At 34.9% G+C, this 18,925-nt stretch overlaps 1 protein-coding gene across 1 annotated transcript; it reads left to right on the top strand.

The window, feature by feature from the left end:
* Positions 1–18,527, top strand: LOC112577209. Its single transcript, XM_025260224.1, is given in 11 exon segments — positions 1–115; positions 3,109–3,283; positions 4,919–4,954; positions 5,687–5,792; positions 7,115–7,289; positions 7,337–7,349; positions 8,250–8,527; positions 8,530–9,072; positions 9,913–10,105; positions 10,750–10,809; positions 11,255–18,527. Coding segments are annotated over 10 exon segments (1,554 nt in total). The 5' UTR covers positions 1–115; positions 3,109–3,255; the 3' UTR covers positions 11,377–18,527.
* Positions 18,528–18,925: the final 398 nt, after the last annotated feature.

Raw genomic sequence — 18,925 nt, 5'->3', positions numbered from 1 at the left:
GGCGAGTTGAAGCATTCCTCTTCATGACGGACGTGTGACATATCCGCCCAGTCACCTCACGGACTTGTCCGTGGTCACAGCGATTATCAAACGCAGCTCATCTACACAGTTTAGGGTGAGTATTTGTACACATTCTCACACAAGTATTTCACGAAGGTCAAATGTAACAAGCGAAAATTAAAACAAAAGTCGGTATGTGTTGACGTCGAAACACTTTTGACGAGTTTGTCCTGTCAACACCGAGTTTCCTGCTGTTTACCGAGGAAGTAGTAACATGAAAGGAAACCACACACTTCTCTGTGTCTGTGTTTGGTAATCAGGTTTATGGGCAGTTCACGGTTTAAAATCTGACTTGTAACGACAGCTGTATAAAATCTTTGATGGTTGTGATGACTGCGGAGAAACAAAGACACCAAGGAGCTTTGTAAACAAACCTTTTTAGATCGATGGACAAAAGAATTGTTAAGATTCCATTCTCCGCTGTGGGTCAACATGTTTGGATGACGACATTTGATAGAAGAGGTAAACATAAACATCCTTAAATAAAAACAGACTCATCCTGGTTGTGAACGTAACGGTATCTCATCATGATGTGGTGCTTAGACAACGCAAGTTATAAAATCATAACTCACGATAAATGAATTGCTTAAATATAAATGCGAAAATAAAATGAAATGCTTGTACTGTTGCATTGCGACTTTAAACTTGAAAATTATTTCCCTAATATGCAAGAGCTTTTAGTGAATTAGCTTTAAATTCAAGGCAATATATATATATATGGTTTCTTGATAGTTATATTGCTCTTTAAAATGGTAAATTCAAAAGCTGCAAATCATTAACTATATATATATATGTCTGGGTATGATTGTTTGGGCTGCTTTGGAAAAAAGTGCTTCCACCTTGCACTACAGTAATTTACGAACACTTTGGAAGTGAGTTAGTTGTGAGTTTAAACTTTGAAATAATTTTGGGGACAGTGTTATGGGTACTATTAGTTATGACTTGGTGGTTAATGTTTGTGACTGTTAACAAGCATTGTTAATGTGCATTCTGGTTCAAATACTGCTGCAGTTCAAGTTATGATTACTATATATATTATAGATATATTTATAACTGGATTAAGCTTTCCAGTGCTGAATAAAATAGTGGGTGCTGATGGTGTGAATTTCTAAAACTATGATTTATAGTTATATAAATAGTGTATATATATATATGATATAATTTTTCCATTTTAGTGAAGAAGGTTGTATCCCGAGTATTTTCTTAAAGACCAACCTGAATGGTTTGCGGTTTTTGCAGATTATCAGTAGATATAGGCAATAAAAACCTAACCTTTAAATTTCAGCTTCCAAGATCCATCTTTATTATTATTTACTGATACCTGAAAAAAATGCAAACCATTTAGGTTGGTCTTTAACATCAAAGCCTTTGCATTGGTACTATTGTTCTCATTAAAGTTTAGTTCTCTGCTTTCTGGATGACCTGACTATCTTATTTACAAATTTTAGAAAGTTCTAAGCTCTGCAGCATGCTTGTTCTCAGAGCACATAAATGTTAATCTCCTGCCACCTGTTTGATATTGTCTAAATCCAGCTGAATGCTGAACATCTTACAACCTCGACTGTTGTAGCAAGCAATGTTACTTTCATTGTCTACTGGTTTGGTGCTAATGTTTGAATGGTAACTGTTTCATCCTTTCTTGATTGTTCCATAAATAGTGTATAGACAGAGAGGTATATGAGTCACAAGAGAGAGAAATTATGGTCTTAACAAATTGGAAAATGAACTGTCAATCTCAAATTAATGTAGGAGCATGAAGAGGTAGGAAGGCAAGAGTAAAAATTTTCACTAATTTGCTACACAGATGTCACATGTAGATAAAAAACTGTATAAAATCACAGTAAAATGACACTGGCTACGTATAAAATTCTGGAAAACCAAGATTCTCGAAAAAAACTTTCTGGTATAAACAGCTATACAAAGATTAAACAAAGTTTTGGCATTTTTCCTAATCTACAAACCATTTTATAAATGAGCAGAGTGTGACACATTGCTAATCTTCATTAGATTGGGCAGGGATATTCTATTTATCTCCCAGAAACTTGTAGTTTATGTTAGTGAATGTTGCTCTAGAGTGTTTTCGTTTCTCATATTTACTTTCTGTATTCTAAGAAGTTGGTGGTGGCTTCAAATGATAGAAATCAGTTCTACTACGCAGAGCCATTGTGATATGGCTTGCTTTATTAGGTATTGGCTACAGCAAGGGTGCAAGACCTGCCTAGTATATATAAATATATATTGTGGCTTGACAACAGTACAAATAAAAACTGGGAAAAAGGAAGAACTTAAAATGTTTATGTGCGTCAGATTGCAGATATGTCAAAACCTATTCTCTCTAGTCACCTATATTCTTACACACTCGCACACATATAATTATGCAATGATACACATGAAGAAGGGTAAATTATTTCTAATACTCTCACTCTAAAGCCTGGATAGGCCTGTCTTATGTATTCTTGTTCATAATGCAAATACACTTTTCTCTTTGTATACAGCTCTTGAAACTGCACCTCAAAGTGCGAGCTATTTTAAAGGCTAGCTTACCATTCATGACAACAGATTTTTCTTAATCTATATCTAAATTTCTTAAAAAACAATTTCTCATTGGCAGACCAAAACCGATAAGAGAGGGGGGAAGGAGGGAGTGGGCGGCATGGCGGCAGTTTTTATCTCCCCTTCACTAGAGTTTGTTTTTTTTTTGGGGGGGGGGGGACATGTCTGCCTCTCTCCTTCCTTTGATCTCTTCCGCGTTAATGCACTGTGCAGACAGTCACCCAGGTGATGACAGCTAACCCCCTTAATAAAATGATGATTCTTGTTCTGTGGTGTTTTTATTTAAGTTTTATTAAAAACGTTTTTTAATCATACTTGTGGAACAAAGATGCACTATTTGCAGACTATGCACATTATTGTTCACTCTTAGTTTTTTAATTTTTGTTTGATATAGAGATTCTCTTTAATAAGCGTTGAACCATACCATTATTACTGTAAGATGAATATATTTTGTGTTGTCTTTTAATTAAGCCTTTTTGTAATCTCTTTGTCTAGACAGTCATGAAGCCAGAAGACTTGCAAATTTTCAGCTGAGGCACAGTCGCTAGCTACCCTGACCAAGGGGATCATCATTCTGAATTTCTTCTGAACAATATTTATCATCACGAACAGGTGGTGAAGGTGGCCACTGCAGCACTTGATATGGAGGCAGAAGAGGTTACAGTTGTAGGTAAGGGCCAATTTTTTGTCATGTGCTGTAATACCACCATTCCCTTGTTCTGGTACTCATGCACTTTATTTTAATATAATTGTTGTAAAAGAGGCTGGAGATTACCAGAACAAGTAGAACTGAACAGTAAATATAGTGTATGTATATATGTTTAAATAAATATAATATGCAACATTAAATTAATTTTGCAACAGGAAAACAAATTGGGTCATATAACAGCTGCCAGGTGATGACTAACTAGAAACAGACAATTTATAATAATAATAAACATGTGATTTTTATAGGGCATACTCCTTACAAGCATGATCTTAGCACTTGAGACAAAAACAAGACATGAACAACATACAAACGATGGAAGGCTGAGTACGAATGAAATGCTTGTTAAAGCTGCTAAACAGCTAAGTTAAACTCTACATACTGATTGTAATTAAACTGGAGAAATGTGTGCACTCAAAGATGAAGATAGTCACAAATAATAAGAATATTTTAAGAGACTGTTAGCATCCTTAATTTAATGCTGTTAATGGTGGCTGGTATTGATTGCTATAAAAAGTGCTAGAGTTATAAATGAAAATGCAGACACTGCATAATGAAGGTGTAGATCAGCTGTTCTCAACCTGTGGGGTGCGCCTGTACATTTGTTCGTCAGGGGGGCGTCACAAGTAAAAGGTTGAGAACCGCTGGTGTAGATTATCAGCTATTCATACTCTTGAGCGATTTTACCCCCTCGCTTGGTTACTGTGACCTTTTAAGTATCACCACACTTTTTCACCAGTTCCCCTTCATACTTGGTGGATTCTACCTTGCAGAAAAAGTAGCCAGCTGATTCATATATTTTATATACTTTATTCACTTGAAATAATGGTGTTAAATGCTTAGAAACTGTGCAGAAAAAATTTAAGAAAAAGGCATGGTCAATAGTCTAGTAGTTGTAATTAGCATCCTCAACAAATTAGTCTTAAGTATAATAGTCAAAAACTTAAAACAACAATGTCTGCATCCATGTTGGAGTTAGATTTATTATTTGCTCTTAGCAGTAGATATTGCAACAACCTTTTTTTTTCATATGCAAGAAGAAACTTAGTCACGGATATAAAGGATGTGAGTGAGTGGCCTAGTGTCAGACACCTGCACCATGTCACAGGTCACAAGAGTGTGTGTGAGAGAAAGAAAGAGAAAATGCATGGATTTGCTTGGGGAGAGGTCTTAGGAAGAGATAAAGAACAGGAGGGCATAAAGCAGTGGTTAAACTCAGGTGTGTAATAAGATATTATGTATAGGAGATGTACTTAAAAAAAAAACTTCAGAAGTGATGTCTTCATTTTCAAGTAAAGATCTAGACAAAACAGTTCTTAATTTTCTTTTAAATAATGAAAGTGATAAACAGTTAGGATTGGGGAAAGATAAAGAGCACAATAAGTCATTGTTTAGGCTTATGTTGCTTTTTGTGTACAGTTAGAGAGCTGCATCCAGTATTTGAAACATGAGTACAAGGATGAGGAAAAGAAAGGAATCGTGTAAAACTATGTTCACTGTTCTAAAGCATTATACAGTTTTGTGTGTGTAGATACATGCAGAGATAAAATGATCACAGAAATATAGCATTAACTGAATCTGTAACATGTTTCTTTTCAGTTCATGGAGGAAGACGTCTCCAGGGTAAGAAGCCAGGTAAGTCAAAATTGTTGTTGCTGAAAAATTAATCATTTTTTACTTTGTTCCCACATGCACACATGCACACACATACAGAGTGGAGGAGGAGATTAGATTTATCCTATCTCCAGCAAAATTTCTAGGGATATTGTCACTTTTATGTTGTCAGTAGGTGTTGGTAACATTCCAGACTTTCTGCAGTTCTCTAGTTGAACACTTGTGTGTATAATAAATCACACTGTAGGCCAGAGGGAGGCTCAACTTTGAATTGCTGGCATGTTGCCTAATGTGCTGTTAGACTTTTTTGCCAGTTGTTTCTGACAGCCAAATAGAGGTTGGCCACCAGATCTTTCCCATTGTACACAGCTCTTTCCAATTGCTCAACAGGTCGGATTTGGTCATGTTTACTAGTGGTTTGCATAATTCTTTTTAAAAGCTGGAATCTCTCAGGGTAGACAGCGGGGTTTTTATATGGGTTTGGCAGATAAAAACACTTTTGGGAAATAAAAGATTCATTTTGGTAATAGATGTTCTTAACCTGAGACCTAACATTACTGGGGTGTGTGTGTGATGCACCCATACATTATACAATATACTGATATAAAAATGTGAAGGAAAAAACACTTATTTATCAAAAGCTTATTAGAAGAGAGAAAAAAAAATGAAGTAGCATTAACCATATATTGCCTTTGCTATAGGTACACCTTATTGCTTTAATGAGCAGATAAAATATCTTTATTTCTGTCCTAGGGAGGTATAAGTTTTCTGTCATCTTTGGTGTTGGCTCTAAAAAATACCGGACGAGTGTGGTGAAGGAGCCTACTGGAAACCCAGACTGGAATGAGGAATCTGTGATGTAAGTAAATGGCTTGAACTAAGTAGATTTTTAAAAAAATGGGGGGAGGGGGTATCGCAGAGTGTTTGTCATCATTGTCATAAAGAATGTTTATAAATATATGGGGGTTTGGGGGAAAGATGCGCACATGAGAAGTGAAAAAAAAACCCCATTAAAAATGTATCAACATTTTGAGATTTGAGCCTCTTCACTAGAAAATGAATCATCTGGGTGGAGTTACTTTGTTATCAAGTGATAGAAGAGAAGAGAGGTGCAGAAAGCTATTGTGAAGCTAGTTTTTATTGCAACAAGTGACAAGAGGATTAGATGCTTTGGTGTAGCTACATTTTCAATAAGGAAATTAAACATGTAACCACCAGGTACAGCCTTCACTGTCTGGTACAACTTTTATTAGGCAGTCCATTTAGTATCATTTTGTGACCCAGTGTAAAGCTCATTTCTATTGTCAGGGATTTGGCAAGTGCAAGATTTAGTAGCTAGGTGTGTATCCTGCTCCCTACTATTTAATGTCTACTGTGTTATAAAGTGTTATCATTCATAATAAATCTGTCAGGCTTGAAGAGGTTATATAACTTATGAACTCTGATTTGCTGTAAAAAAAGCTTACTAAATGCACTCTGTTATGCTATTCTTGTTAAAGCTGATATTCGTGTGGAGTGCGACTTTAAAGCTTGTCTGTTGACTGAAAGGTTAGGATTCAAAAGCATAAAACAGAATCAGTATTTAGCTGGTTTCATTTGTCTTGAAATGATAGCTTGGAAAAGCTATTACACAATATAGGAGGATATGCATTGTCAAGGTTAGGATTTTAAAATAGTTTGGGCTAAACTATTTAAATAATTTTTTTTCTTTTAGAAACCTATACCTCTCTCAAAGTTGTTTTCAGTCCATGTTGCTATTCTCATACTATTCTAATATGCAGTTGAGGCCATTCTGTCACCTGCTGGCTCAGTCACCCTTTATTGAAAAGATAAAAGTGAACAACAGCATTACAAATATTGTAAAGGTCACTGTAATCAAGGAAAGTCTTCTCTGTGAGAGGCTCCAAATCATTTTTGTTCCAGCTCCATTTCTTCCCTTAACAGCCTGACAGTTAATAAGTTATGATAAGATAGATAACACTTTATTTATCCCAGAGGCCAGTTGGGGGCAGCTCGATAAGAACTTCAACGACTCCCTGAGAATATGCAAAACAAAGTTGGAGAGACAATCTCATTTCAAAACAGCAAGAGCAATAATATTTTTATTATAATCAAATTTTATTATTGCAGTTTGCATTATAAGTGTTTGTTACTTTATGCTTGCTAATTTGTTTTTTACAGCCCTGTCCAAATCTCAAGTGATAATGTGTTCTTCACGGTGACAGAAAAAGATGATGTTTTGGGCCAAGTTCAAATCCCCATCACTTCTCTTCAGACTACCAAGGGACATGTCCGCAAGCTTGCTTTGAAGCCTCACAAAAAGTGCCCTGTCCCACAGGGAGACCTAATTTTTCAGGTGAGTTAGAAAATATTAATCAGCTGTAGATTCCTGGCTGCTTTAAGTGTGATGTTAGTAGTAGGTACTGGCACACGTGCCTTCCCACCGGTGGAAAGCTGGTGATTGCATAAAAATCGCTTGTTTTCTATTCAAAGTATTTCATTGACTATCAGGAACAGAAATATCACTTTTAAATCATAATAAAGAGCAACTTTTCATCATGTGTTCAGAGTATGCCTTTTTTTGTGTGACAGGAGAGTAATGCATATTTTGTGACGATAAGTGGTACCTAGCACACAAATTGACAGCTGTGCAGTGGTCATTTTTTGTGCCATTTAACGTATTTTGATGGTTGAGTCACTATGTCCGCGCGTTCACAAGCTTTCTCGTGGATATTGGTGTATACATATTAAATTGAATCCATGAAAAGTGGCAAAATATCTATGTATTAAGGAAATTAAAAAGTTCTACAGCACAATAAAAGGATAAAAGGTGACACAAATATTTTTTGAAGAACACTTATAAAATTTTTTATTTTCTAGGTATGATATACTACCAATGCAATCACAATGTAAATCACGATTTTTTAACAGCATTATCTGCAAAACTAATAAATATAAAGACTTAGTTATTATTTTGTTTTCCTTATATTTTCTTGTTCTTTCATGTGAGCATAAAAAGTTAATTTTGTGTGCTGGTACCTATTGGTAATATGGCACACTTAAAAAATGTAAAATTTGTATAAGTATTCTTCAAAAAATACAAGCTGTCATGGATTGAAATATGTGTTTTTAAAGTTTTAGAGTGTATCTTAATTGTAAATCATTAACTCTTAAATGCAAAAGGTGAGGCTTGAAAATGAATACAGATCACTTTTAAAAGCTATTGATCAAGATGTTTGAGAACTTCACAATAATCATGGAAGCTTTGCTTACAGAAAATTCTGATATTTTATTTCAGGCATTTGTATCCAAACAGAGATCCATTACAGGGTCAGTTAGCCACAGATCAAGAGCACTAGCTCGTTAGGCAGTTCTCAGCAGAATCTGTCTGCTTTTGCAAAGTTAAAACAAAATCTGCAGTCTCCGGCACTGCCTCATCGCCAGATGAAACGTGACAGCAAGGACCTTAGTGGGGAGAAGGAGGAGAAGAGAAAAAGCAGCACATTGGCCAACTTCAACAAAAAGCTGTCTAAGTCTATTCATGACATTTTTCACCTTGGTCGCTTTGGTAACCATGATGATGATGAGGAAAAAACAATGAACCTAAACTCAACAAATTTGGCAGCATGCATTCTGGACTGAACCGTGTGAGCGATGTGCCAGTTGTGACAAACATAATCCCAAACATGGCAACAGTTCATGGAGGTACAAAACTCTGCATTGAAGGGAAAAACCTAGGTTTGGGCAAATCTGATATCATGGAGTTTTTGCTTTGCGGAAGTGATCTTCTTGACACAATTGAGTTTGAATCTGAGAACAGAATCTATGTCACTACAAAGCCCAACACACCAGGAAAGGGCGATCTCTGGATTGAGACTGTATCTGGTGGTCAGAATGTCATTAAAAATGTCTTCACATTTGTTGACCGTTCTGCTGAGAAAACAGGATCTCTTGAAAGACAAATTCCTCCAGCTCCTGCTGTGATACCACCTTCCCCAGAAAGAGATGTGCCACAGCAGCCTTCACCTCTGCCAACTCGTGTTATACCTACCCTGAAAATTGAGGGCGAGCTGCGTGTGCAAGATAAAGTGATTAGTAGCAGTGAACATAACCTTTCTTTGCATCGTTCCTCATCACAGGTATGATATTGATCTCTTGATTTGGCCAGTCTCAACCTTTTTTTCACTTACAAACAGTAATTTTAGTAGTTTCCAGTTAATAACTGTAAGTACTGAAAGTTGGAGATTGATAGCATCGGTCATACATCCCAAGGATCACGTATTTATGACTGCCCCTTTTACAAAGTTTTAAACAGTGCATACACTGTACATGCAGAAGACACTAAATGCATTGCCCACTAGGTGAAGCTTACCGAGGTACTATTTTAGTGGACCAGTCATGCACCAAAAATCACCTAAGGAGTGTTTTGATTGAGAAACAGTGTCACAGCCAAGTGATTTTCTTAGCATAGCCTGTAGCATGCAGGTTGCTGCTACTTTGATACCTTGTGCAACATTCTTTTACAAAGACTGTGTATTCTGACTGGAGTACATTGTCAGCTTTGACAACTTAAGGTTTGCTGTCCAAAAAGGTTGACAGCTTGGAGTGTGTTGTCCGAAAAGTTAATTAAATTGACCTTGTCAGCGGAAGCAACAGTTAAGCTACCAGTAGAGTGAAACCAAACCTATAACTGTTGCAATGGTTCTGAAAGGGAAGATAAGGAATGAAGTCAGCAGAAACAGATAATTTCAGTATTTTATTAATGTGCAAATATAGTGTAATATGTTTGGTTAATTAAATTTGGACTAATAAATACCTGGAATGCTTTTATCTGCTTGCTGATCAAGGCATTTTTTTTTGCATGTACCAGTCCCATGTGTATGCATGCCCACAAATGCCCACAAACTGATACTTTCCCTTAGCTACCATCCAGAGTAGTAATATATCCATAAATGGGTGTTTATTATTCACATTTGTAGCAAGAGAAGAGCACGACACTACTTGGCTCCACCACTCTCCCACGAGTGAAAAGCAGCTGCAGCATGCTAACTGAGCATGACCGGGAACAACAATCTGACAATGGAGGGCGTTTCCGCAAAAATTACCAGAAGCATACACGTGGTGCCAGCGAGTCCATAGTGGCCATACAGCGAGATGCAGACGGTCGCACAAGTAAGGTCTTCTGAGTCAGAACTTTGCAGACAGTGGATAGTTTGAGAGCTTTTTATTGACCGCTACCCCCTCATCCAGCTTCTTCAGCCCTACTTGAATAATTTGTACAAAGACTTTTAACAGAGCAGAAACATGCAGGCTTGTGACAGCCGGTGTTATGCCATGCTGCAGTTAGCACACTGGACAAATTTGTCAATTTCTCTACAAAAATTATTTCTGTACCAGTTAATTTACTTGAATTTAGTGTCGGTCATCCCTAGACCGATGCCTGTCATTGGGGGAAGCACATGGATGGACGCGGCAGCTGACAGGGCCGCCACTCTTGTGGGGAAGAGTGAGCAGGTCCTGTACAGGACAACCACTCGTCTTTGACATTTGTAAGCCAGTTCTGTGTTTTGGCCACCGCAGTGTTGACTACCCTCCAAGATGCCTTGGATGATAGTTATCTTGTTTTCTTTTTTGAAAAATGGCCAAAATATGGTAACCTGTAGGAGACATTTTGGTGTAAAGGGAGATGATTGCTTTGAAGCATTTGTGTAGCCCTGCAAGCAATTTGCTTGCTGAGTAGAATGGGATAAGAAGATGACCAAGTACTATTTACATTTTGATATAATTGTTTATTTAAATGTTTTGTATTTTTCCAGGTGCTTCAGAGAAAGCTGATTTACAAAAGGAGATTGTGAGGCTAATGAAAGAAAATGAAGGTATTATTTTCATAGGTTGCTAATTAGGAAGAGAAACTTTTTAATCAAGGACACTGCTGTTCATACCATTTTTATAGTATTCTTTGGAAGTAAAGTACATTTCTGATCTTAAGACATTATTCTTTATTTAGCTAAGCTTACGCCCATACCAATCAGTACTGGAGTCTAGATATATTAACACCCACACAACTAGTACATTTATGCATGATAGAGGTATGAAAGGAATTTGCATTTGCTGTTAGCAGGTTGCACAGTTCATCCCAAGACATGTATACTAAAATATTACCAGTTCCAAAAGTAAATAATACATTAAAAGGACAAACATTTATGAGTGATCTCTGATTTTCAGGGCATTAGATAAGTATGCTAAATATTATCTGTTTTCCAGAGTTCATTGACACTTCAAGATTGTTGTCAGTTACTGATAAGAACATTTTGATTTCAGGTTTACGGAGGGATAACGCAGACCTGCATACGTACATAGAGAAGCTAGTGTCTCGAGTCTTGGAGAAATGCCCAGAGGTGCTAGCAGCTGATGATGGCCTCAAAATGCCTACCAAAAAATAATGGCATTATGTTTCTTTCTCTAGGGTGTGAGTGTTTCATTTAAATATCCCACCAATTCTAAAATGCAGGCTTGAAGAAATACTTTTGATCAAAATATTATTTTTATACTCTTACTACATGTGCGTAAATGAAATTTTGAGTGTGAGCTACACAATTAGATGTAAAGATTGAAGGTATGGCTTGTGTGTAGACACACTTTGCAGTAGGACTGTATGAGCGATCTGGTACATTTTCGAAACTGCTTAAAATCTTATGGATATGGAAAATATATTTACACATATTTACAACCAGGTGAATTCTCCCTTTCCTATACTATATTTAAACAACTGTGATGTATTTGGGTAAAAGACCTGAAATGAATATTTTCACAGCATATCAGAGGACTCTTGATTTTTTTTCTCAGTTTATTATCGGCCACTTTGCAGCAGTGGGTATATGTTATATAATTTGACAGATTTCAAATACTGAGATAATTTAGGTTCTTAATGTAAGAAAATGTAATAATCACAAGGTATCCCAGAGGTCAGAACCAAAAGATTAATTTATTACATGTTTTCTGTTACAGATATATATATATGTGCTCTGTAATTTGGGTCAGATTCTATGTATAGGGTAAAAAGCAAGTTAATAAAATTTTTCTTTTTAAAGCGTTAGGAGCAAACTATGCTGTGTGAACCTCTTGTTCCTGTCTTGTGGGATATCTTTTAAAGAATGATAAACTTAGAAAGGCTTTGCAAGAATATATATATATCTGGGAAAATAACCCGGCAAGTGTTTTGGAACTTTGTTTTGAGTTTGTCAGTAATTCATATTAATTTACCTTGGTAGTAGGATAATAAATTGTTATTCTAATTTTTAAAATGAAGTAGAAAAGCTTTTGGTAAAACCTGAGTTTGGATGTGCTAGAAAGTTCCATAGTCTTGGATCTTAAAGTGATTTTGAAACACTAGATGACTTGGCAACAGAGTGTGCTTATGTTTATGCTTGAATGTTTTTTTCTTTATCTGCAACCTTATAGATAGATCTCAGTTCAGTCAGTGTTCAAATCAAAAGTTAAGGAATTTTGCAGACCATGGATGGTTATTTACCTGATTCTCATTTTTTTGAAATATGTTGAATATCATTCATTTATGATATATCTTTAAATATAGATCTGACCTATTATTAGAAGTTATCTTGTCTGCTTCTTGTGTTTAGATGGTTTTTAGATGATGATCTACTTGTTCTGTCTGGTTGAGTGTTCTATGTATCTATTATATAATTTGTTTCTCCACATCATGTCTTATGATTTATTTCCTTGCATGCTAACATAGAATTTAGCACTTTTTTCATGAAAAGTTAACTTTAAGCGCTGCCACAGTGACAGAAGCCAGTATTGTACCATTACATATCTGGTTAATAGCAAGGCAGCCACTGAAGGATTCCTTCATGCATCTCATAAAGTGGTACCACTAACAATTCTGATGTAGCTAGTGACACTTCCATGTTTTCCTTCCAGGTCTTGGTTTAACTCAGTACATCTCAGTGAATGCCTTTTGTGTACCAGTCCTCACATTCAGTTTCAATTTTAATTGAATTTAGCATTTTCCTGTTTAATTAGAGCCCAATGAGTTAGCTTATGTCCTTTCAAGTCTAGTACAATGGTTAACCCCAAAGGTTATGGTTATAAGCCAAAGGAATTTGATGTTACAATTGTAGAACATTTATTGTCAAAGTCCTGCTGCTTTTCTTTTGCTGTAACTGCCAGAGAGTAACATCAGAAAAAACAAAATGCTGCCACTTACTTGCATTATAATCTTGTCTAACATTACTAATATTAGAAAATCAATGTTTTTAACAATCTTATTTTAATGGCTTAACACATATTTTGAATATTTTCCTCATGATCTTCATTTCTCCTTTCCCAGTTTTCACTTCTAAGCTTTACTCTATCAAGAAAGCATATATTGCAATAAATGTGAGAACATGGTTTGTACAAATGTTAATCTTTGAATGTAGTTTATATTCTTTTTATGGTTGTCTTAAGGAACATTTTCAATGATATATTTTTGTATTTCTTTTTAAAATGAGATCTTTTCGTAATCCCTTTAGAAAAGTTACAAAATAACCTAGAATTGTTTCTGGAATTAAAAGATCACAAATTAGGTTCTAAATGGTAATAGTCAAAGTATGTTATCCATTGCTGTAAACTAAATGACATGGATAGAAAAAGTCAATGAGATCTTTTGCATTGAAAATTTTCAGTGACATTTAGATTTGTTCATATTCAACATTTTTTTCCCCTGTGGAAAAAAGTTTTCTTAGAAATGTTTTCTCTTTTGCCTTTTTTCTTAGATCTCTCTCCTCCATGAATATGTGAGAATTATATCTTATTTTTGAATGATAATGAATGAAAATGTTGAAGTCCTCTCTACACCTAATTAAACCTTTGATAAAATCTTGGAACAGTACCAGAAAGGATATAATCATGATTCCAGATTATAAAAATCTAGTCAATGAATACACAAGTAATTAGCTGTTTTGAGTTTCATATATTTGTAAGAGTCATGCATTGAAAATGCTGCAGAATTATTGTGCACGTAAAGTGCATGGTGTAAGGAAAATTGGCTTGAGATAAAAGGAAAGCAAGATTTCTTAACCTGCAGATGTATAGAAGAAAAAATGAGTTGTATGTTGACCAAGATATTTATCTGCAAATCTGTTATCCATTATATACACAAAATCAGATAACCAGCAGAAATTATTATTGAATAATGATGTATGCAGCTTAAACAAGTGTTAAATAAAACTTATACAATCCAGTCATTATGATATACTACAAAGCTTTGTCATAGAAGATGTGAAATTGTCCTGTATTTTATTTCTTGTATAAATGAAACATTATATTTACCCTTTACTAATATTGTAATGATGTTTCAATTGTAGACATTCTTGAAAAGCAATAATAATTAGTAGGTCTTAAGCTGGTTGACCAGCATACTCCTTGTCTCCTGATTGGCTGAAAAATTAGTAAATCAAGATAACGTGCATATGTTGCCTGTATTGAGATTTGACTGCATTTGCGAAGAATGATAATATAATAGTTATGCATGTCTGAAGAAAGATAATATAATAGTTATGCAGATGTGAAGAAAGATAATTATGTGTAAAGAAAGATATAATACTTATGCAGCTTTATGATGAACTGCCCCAAACATTTTCAACACTCAGTCTGGAATTGAGTATGTTGAACTTAAAAATACTTTAACTAAACTGTATGTCGGGAAATTCTTGCTTTCACTAACTATTAAATAAAGTCATACTATTTCTAATTTTTATTACAAAAAGTTTTGGTCTATAAAACTGTGCAATGCACATTAAGCACCTTAGTTGTTTGTGGAAATCCAAGTCCTGCACCAAATATTATATATAATATATTTTTTCACCTTTAATTTTCTTTTTCTTTTGAGATAGACACGAGTGCATGGGCACAAGGGAAATAAAATATTTCTGTCTTGGTTATGGTTATGATAACCTGAGGCTTGTTTAGGTTTAGTTTTGAGCATCTCCTTACATGTAGTATAATCACTGGTGATTTTGATTACCCTTCCCCACTCCCTGCAGCTAATGCTGCGTTGTTGAACTTTGTACTTACTCTGACCTTGTTTTGCACAGTACCATTGAAGTGATTGTATATTAAATTAGATGGAAAATGGTAAATTTACTTTTTGTCTTTCATAGTGTTCACTCTTAAATGCTGTTTATATGTTGTAAAATAATTAAAATATCAACTAGGACTGAAACAACTGATAGCATGCCTGTGCTGGCAACTGTCCAAACATTTTTTTTAATTGCACAATATTGTAATCATTTATAGTTATGATAAGCATAACTGTATGACATTTGATAGGTATTACAGCAAAACCTAAAAGGCAGTAACAACTGCAGGAGAACATTATCTGCAATATGTTTTTAAAGTGCACCGCATTGTCAAGCTCATGCTGAGAACTAATTGAATACTTGTCACACTGAAAATTTATAAGAAAGCTTTTAATTAGGGAAAGCCACCAGTTCTCCTTCAGTTCAGTTCAGATGTGAAAGTTACTGTACATCCATGTCAAAATTAAAGTACCTTTTACAAACTTGGACATTGCTGTGGACAGTGTAAACAAAGAGGTATGCTGTCTCAGCATAAAACCAAGTAGATCTTATGCTGATGCTATTATTAGAAAAGCAAGTCTTTATATTTTCAACTAGTTAATAGTTGTACATTTATCACTTTCCATATAGCAGAAGCAGAAAAGCAGAATTATGTAAAAATAGTATTGAGGGTTAATGGTGCTAATGGCAAGTAACATTTTCAATAGTGGTACCAGGGAAATCGTATGTTAATCACTTTGTAAAAATTCTTACAGGTTATTGGTGCAAATATTAAGTAATATACTGCATAACTATTATTACCAGATGTTATTTTATTGTGTATCTCTTGCCAAATGCCTTGCATATCATAATAACATTACCTTTCCTAATACTACTGACTAGCTGTGACCATACAATCTGTGGTGTGAAATATTCCAGTCATTCTGTCCACTTGCTGTGTTATGTATTAATCTCGTGTACATATTTTCTTCATGGGTGATATTTATTATTAACATTTCTTACATCGGTAATGTCTTTTTGACAGGTGTTCGGCTGTTTTTATTGTCCAGTATTGTTTCTTGTTTTGGAGGCAAAAAGGAGCTAAAATTAGAGTGACACAAGAGTATCTCTAATTTCAGTTGCTTTAACTTTGTTATAAAACAAGTTGACTTTAACAATATACTCATCTTCCTTTTGCTAAAAATTTCTTGATAGATGTATGGATAAGCTGTATGGATAGACAGATGCAAGTTCAAGTCTTCCAGTCTTTGTACAAATTTGAAGTTTCCCTTTCAGTATTTTTGTTAGTACATTGCATAAGATTAGATACAAGCAGGTTAGTAGTAGCTTTTGAGAACCAGAAAACATTCTAGCCTTGTTTCTTTGTCATCGTCCATATTATTGGTAGGTTGTATTCTATAGAAGATTTAAAAAAGCTAGTGCCTAGTGTCATAAAAGTATGAAATCATTACTAATTCCATCAAAGAAAGTATCATTTTTTTATATAGTGTATATGTCCCTTGCCACAAAGAAATTCAAACTCACTAGCTGAAACCTGTGATGATGCAGGTTGAGAGTAATGTTGAGAATAAAGATAAATATTTATTTGATGTCCCAGAAGAATAATGAGCAACAGTGTTCCTTTCACAACGTGCTGCCATTTTATGGTGTCCAGGCAGTATAAAGAAAGTAGCTTGATTTAAGGAAAAAACATTGCTTTAAATGCCTAAATTAGCAAATAATAGGTTGGGAGAAACTTCAAAAGCATTGATTTTTATGTGTGGTTAATGCATGCATAGTGAAAAAAAGGGATTAAAAAATTTTTTTTTGACTTGTTAAAACAGTCTAGCTTTGGCTGAATATATATTTATGTCCTCTGTCATTAGTAGGAAAGAAGAAGTGCCGCAATTTAAAACGGAAAGTATGTGACTGCATTATTTAACATGCAGTTTCAGAAAGTAGTGACTGGATTCTTCTTAATGCGCTCTTTGTAAAAGTTTTACAAATGAGGTTTTTTTGGGAGTTAAAGTGCATAGCATTGAAAGCGTTCAATGATAGTGTTTAGTCATTGATGCTCCTGCAGCTTGCTTTTTTTTCTTTCACGTTCCTGAGAGCATGCCTGTCAGACCTAGTTTTTTTGGTGATTATGAAATGCTATTTTCTCCTTGTCAGATTTTTTCTGCTAGTGTGGCTCCTTAACACTACAGATTTGTCTGTGCCCGCTTGTGTAGTGGGCAGAGCTGCAGACCAAGTGGAGTGTGGGCCTGTGTGGTATGGACAGCTGTCATTGTGTGACAGCTCCAGGCAGTACAAATGTACATGCAGTTGGCATTGCCCAGTGTGCAGACGGTCTGAATTCTCTGCTCCTTTTGATAAAGAGTAATGAAGTAGTACTGCAGCCATCAAAAGAAGCTACCCCTTTCTAATAAGTTTTATTTTCATATCACTGACAAGTATTTTATGATAGTAGTGTGCTTTATAATTGGAGATTATTAAGTGTGATTCATTTTTCTTGAGCTGACCAGCTTTCAAACTACTTTTAAGAGCTTTATTAAGCACTTAAGTATTTTGCATTAACAGGCATTGATCCAATTCAGAATTTGAAATAAGTTTTTATGGAACATTGTGGCATTGGCATAGGCCTCTACACATATCAGTGTTTAGACAGTGTTATACTGCATAAATGCAGTAATATTTTTATCATCCAGGTTGTGAGTCTATTGTCTTTCTTTCATCCTGCCATTATGAACTAAGTAGTGTTCTGGACAAAGACATTGCATTGTCTTTAGTTTGGAAGGATTTGGAAAAGCTTGTGGGAGCTAATTTAGAAATGGGTATGCACTTCATCGGGGTGAATAGTTCTATTTTTACCTGAGGTGTGCTTTCATCTTTGATCTCATATCATCTGTTACTAATCGTCTGCGTGAAAATTTCAATAGATCTGGACAACTGATACAAAATGTTGCTCTTGTGGCATATCTCCTTTAATGCTTGAACTTAAAATTTGTTAATGTATTGTCGTCCTAATGTGTATGAAGTGCTGCATGATACTCCTCATTAAGGCTTCTTTGCCTGCTAACTATTTTTGTAAACTGTACACTAAAATTACTGAGTAGATATACTTTTGCTACAATGAGATACATGTTATGTATATAATTTTGCTCTTGTCATTTGATTAGTATTACTTTTATCTAAAAGAAACTTTACACCACCTTGTCCATCATTCAAGTTAGAAAGTAAATGGTAAAGAAGTAAATTCTTGAAACTGATGAAGCATGCATAGATATTTAAGCAAAGATGAAATGTGTATTCAAAGATAAAAATAGTAATGCAATTTATTTTTTCAAAATTCAACATTCCAGCTCATGTTCTGAAGGTTCATGGGTCTACGATGATTAGGTGACTTAAGGCTGTATGGAAGAACTAAGACCTAATAACGTTATTTGCTAATGATATTTGTTTGGAAAACTGGAGTTTTGGATGTATGCTTTTAATTAAAGGGTGGTACTGGAAATAAAATAAAGCTATATGCGTTTTGTATCTTTTCTTTTTACTTGATAATGGGAACTAAGTCATATGATTGCTGTGGTGTGTAAACCCAAGTTTTGAGTGTTAAGGGAATAAGTACAATTCGATACGATGTGCCATATCTGTGCCAACATTGGACTATAATGCAAAGTGTCATTTCACACAACAATTTCTAAAATGTGATCTTATAGTAATGTTATAAAATGTAGCAAAACATCAGACATGAAGATTGATCTTGGTTTTCTGTCCTGATCACTGGTATTCATGCACACATAAATTGTATATATATATAAATGAATTTTAAGTTTTTTAAAGACAAAAAAAAACGCTTTAATTTTACATTATAAAATACTTTTCAAAGTACAATTCACAGCAGTTCTTACATACTCAACATACACATTAT

This window comes from Pomacea canaliculata, linkage group LG1 (assembly GCF_003073045.1).
Source record: "Pomacea canaliculata isolate SZHN2017 linkage group LG1, ASM307304v1, whole genome shotgun sequence".
Classification (NCBI taxonomy): Eukaryota; Metazoa; Mollusca; class Gastropoda; order Architaenioglossa; family Ampullariidae; genus Pomacea; species Pomacea canaliculata.
Note: the sequence above shows the minus strand (reverse complement) of the source record. Positions and strands in the feature narration are given on the sequence as shown.